Here is a 4408-nt window from a genome sequence, read left to right as displayed (position 1 = left end):
TTTCGAAGTATTTGGTTGTTTTTCAAATAAAAATAAATAAAATCAGATGAAAAAAAAAGTATAATCTGAAAAAAAAAATTATAGTACTTTTTTCTTTTTATTTTATGATAAATTTTTTTTTTTTTTTTTTATTTTTTTAATCTGAAAAGCCAGAGCAATACTTCGAATACAAAGAAATCAAATTGCTTTGATTTTTCATAATTATAGTACTTTTTATTTGAAGTATTGCTCTGATTTTTGAGATTAAAAAAATAAAAAGAAAAAAGTACTATAAATTTTTTTCAGATTATACTTTTTTTTCATCTGATTTTATTTATTTTTTATTTGAAAAATAACTAAATACTTCGAAACAGAGAATAGGGATATGAAAAAATCAGATAATTTTAGAGAGAGAACCAGATTATAGTACTTTTTCATTGGTTTATCAGTTAGGAGACTATTATAGTAATTATATATAATGAGACACCCAAAAGGAAGTTAGCATAAAAATAGTAATTAATTATTGTGAAAGAAAATACATGCGTCAATCATTAAACTAACGACTAAAATTCCACATTTGCGGGGGCGACTGTGATTAACACCCCTCTAATATTAATGCTTTAATTCATCATTCAAGATTCAGCATGATGTCATCAATTTTGCAGGCCACAAACTTAAAGGTGTTCAAGGTACCCCACTGTGAAATCTTTGTATGATAAATACGGTAGAAGAAACTGATGCAAGCTGGACTCCATGGAAGAATCAATAATCACAACCCATCATATATTCAAATTTCATTAGTGTGAAATAAGAAAATTAATCAATCCAGCAGCAAAATTGATGGCAAAAGGTTTAATAGAGTATTAGACATGTCATCTTCAACCCTTAAAATAATTAAACACACACCCCCAACCCACCCAGCACCGACAGATAATGGTCTTTTAACTTGTACTGTATTTGGCTTCTTTCAAAAAATTTATTATCCGAGGACTTGATTAATTAGTTTGGTCAAAGTTTAAGTCACACAGAGCTCAAAGTAGGAACAAGGGCAAATTCAAAAGTGAAATCACAAAAATAACAAAATCTAAATTACACATAATAAAAATAAAAAAAATAATGCATAAAACTTGAGAATGAGAGCACGTACAAAGCATAAAAACATGAAATGTGAAAGCGAGAGCACGTACAAAACGTAAAAGTAACAAGAGAAGAATTATGTGACTTAGGTCACCGTTGTTAAATAGTTAAAACTGTGATGAACAATAATTGTTTTGGGTAGTCATACTTAATTGGGGTGGTACCAACTTTTAGTAGCATAGCAAGCCATCACTGCCTTTTGGAAATTGAGAACTACAAACCTGGTGATTTTCTTCCTTCTTTGTTTAAGCTCTTGGTTGCCAATTCTTGCTTTGATTTTACCTTAAAGATTATAAGAACTATAATACAGAAGAAAAAGAGTAAAATCTCTACCAAAATGGCACTTTCAATCTTCAATATCATTTTTGCTTCTCTCGTCATCAACACTCTAGGCACTGGAACCAACAATGCGACACCTGAATTCATCCTCGGCCGTGGTGGTGGTGGTGGCATCAAACTCACAATGCCACCACTAGTCCCTCAAGTGGCGCGGACAGCGCCAACACCATCTCTGCCTCTAGGACTACAACAGCTTGTTTTCGAGGATCAAAGACTTGCGGTGGTGTATCCAATCATCCAAAAGTTCAAGACCATCATCACCTCAGATCCTTTGGGCATCACTAAATCATGGGTAGGCGCAGATGTGTGCAACTACACAGGCTTCTATTGTAGCAATCCTCCAGACAACACTACTGCCAGGACTCTGGCTTCCATTGATTTCAACGGATTCCAGCTAAGCGCCCCTTCTCTAGATGGCTTCCTTGATCAGCTCCCGGATATCGCGCTCTTCCACGCCAACTCCAACAACTTTGCTGGCACCATCTCTCCAAACATTGCTAAGCTCTCTTACCTCTACGAGCTGGACATTAGTAACAACAAGTTTTCAGGGTCGTTTCCGGATGCTATTCTTGGCATGAGCAGCCTAACATTCTTGGACATTCGCTTCAATCTCTTCACCGGATCAGTCCCACCTCAGTTGTTCACACAAACAGACCTAGAGGCACTCTTCATCAACAACAACAATTTCATGCAAAGCCTGCCTGACAACATAGGCAGCTCTCATGTTCTTTACCTCACCTTAGCCAACAACATGTTCGTCGGTCCAATCCCACGAGGCATTTCAAAAGCCTTGTCCTCTCTCACTGAGGTTCTATTCTTGAACAACTTTCTAAGTGGTTGTCTTCCATACGAGATGGGGTCACTCAAAGAGGCTATAGTGTTCGATGCAGGCAACAATCGATTGACAGGTCCGTTGCCGTTTTCGTTGGGGTGCTTGGAGAATTTGGAGGTGCTGAATTTTGCCAATAACCTTTTCTATGGTATGGTGCCGGAGGTGGTGTGTGCCCTTGAAAATCTGGCGAATTTGTCGCTGTCCGGTAACTATTTCACGGTTGCTGGACCAATTTGTAGAAGCTTGATCACGAAAGGAGTACTCGATGTTAGAAATAACTGCATTCCTGATCTTCCATTTCAAAGACCAGTTCAGGAGTGTGTAGCCTTCTTTGCTCGCCCACGGTATTGCCCTTACATGGATACATACACTTACATTCCTTGTTGGCTACCCTATTTTAGTTCTCCTCCATTTATTGTACCTGAAATGGCTCCTACCCCTTAATCTTCTCTCATCATGCATTAATTCGAACATTAGTCCTTTGTTCATTTTTTTTTCTTTGTATTGTAAGATGTTTTTATATTAATAACAATGAAATTTCAGGCATTTTTAGTAGTCACTTGGGTATGTAACATGTTGAAATGAAGAATTGATCTGAGTTTGTTCAGCATCTGTTTGGATTTTCTTAACCAAAATCATTATTTTTTATTAAGTCACTTACTGCTACCTGGTTTTGCCTCAATCCAAAGTGATCACATTGTCATTGCCTACTGCAAGCATGTGGTCCAGCTAAAGATATCATTTACAAAGTGTTATATATATATATATATATATATATATATATATATATATATATATATATATTACCAAACAGCCTTGTCACTGGTCACTGTTCTTGATTTTTAAAGTTCTAAAATGTTAATGGTGAGCCGCAATACCAAAGTGGAAGACTTCTTTATTTTCATGATTCCAATTATGAGAATAACCACCCCCCCAAGTTAAACTGGTGCTTGCTGTTGCACCAGGAGCTGTTGAACCAGGTGCTAAAGCATGGGTGTTTTGTATCCATTGAGCAAAGACGTATTGCATGAAGTAGGGTTAATTTAATCCATTTAATTTTGGGAAACTCATAATTTAAGGTCACTTGGATTCTTCATGACCAATTTGTACTTAAATCATATTGGCCATTCAAAATCTCACTATATGATAAGGTAAAAATGTTATCATTGCTTGAGTTGAAAAAAACAAGTAACACAGATTCAAGTACAAGAATAGTCACTCATGCAAAATAATATCGGATTTTAAAACTTTTTTTTCGATCCAACCTCACTTATGCATGCACACTCCATGTATTCTACTTATGGATCCTGATAGCTCTCTTTGATTCCTGAAACTGTAGAAATAATTCAGGTTGCTCTTAAATTAACAATCAACCCACATTTCAAAAAAAGCATCTAAAATTTAAATAGGGACAGGACTCACCATTTGCGTGGCCCACGAATAAAATTGAGACAATTCACCCTCATTGCTCATGATATTGTGATAGAAAGCGACTGAAGTGGGCTGAAGGAAGCATGAGATTCCCGCAGAGGTGCAAGCAATTGTGGATGACGAAGTGATAGATCAACCTCATGTCAAAAGTTGAATTTGTAGATAAAAAAAAGCGAAAAAATTCTATGATACTAAGCTTAATATATAATTTAATTCAGCTGTAGTGGTCACTGATTGAATGATTAGCTTCAAATCCGCAAAGTTTGTACATAGAAAATGATTATAATTTGTAACCAAGGATTTGTTGTCCCCAATATTAGCCCCATGATCTTTGTTTCTCTTTTCTGTTGTTAGATGGCCAGTTTTGCGATTCTTAATTACTCTAAAGAAGTGCAAGGCTGCAGGAACACAATTTCTTATGATTTTAGTTTGAAAACAGAAGAGAGGGTTTAATTGCAACAAGCCTAAGTCTCTTGGTTACTATATTTACTGTATTAGTGTCTTTTAAGTTTTAAGGTATTGACAATTGAATATTTTGTAGCGTCTGACTATAGTTACTAAAAGTTACTGAGAGGATACCCTTTAATCATGTAGATGCGTTTTAAGCAAAATCGTGAGTACCAAGAAGAGAATGTGCAAAGTGAATAACATTTACACGAGATGCAGGATGGGCCGTCACACTATATTAGT

General features: G+C 35.8%; 1 protein-coding gene across 1 annotated transcript; it reads left to right on the top strand.

The window, feature by feature from the left end:
* Positions 1-969: 969 nt before the first annotated feature.
* Positions 970-2842, top strand: LOC132278724 (uncharacterized protein At4g06744-like). The gene has a single exon (XM_059780591.1). It carries the CDS (start codon positions 1454-1456, stop codon positions 2729-2731), a length of 1278 nt encoding a protein of 425 aa, XP_059636574.1. The 5' UTR covers positions 970-1453; the 3' UTR covers positions 2732-2842.
* Positions 2843-4408: the final 1566 nt, after the last annotated feature.

The sequence above is a fragment of the Cornus florida genome, unplaced genomic scaffold, assembly GCF_030987335.1.
Source record: "Cornus florida cultivar Cherokee Brave unplaced genomic scaffold, ASM3098733v1 CherokeeBrave_3.0.0_Hap2_Chr10, whole genome shotgun sequence".
Taxonomy (NCBI): domain Eukaryota; kingdom Viridiplantae; phylum Streptophyta; class Magnoliopsida; order Cornales; family Cornaceae; genus Cornus; species Cornus florida.
Note: the sequence above shows the minus strand (reverse complement) of the source record. Positions and strands in the feature narration are given on the sequence as shown.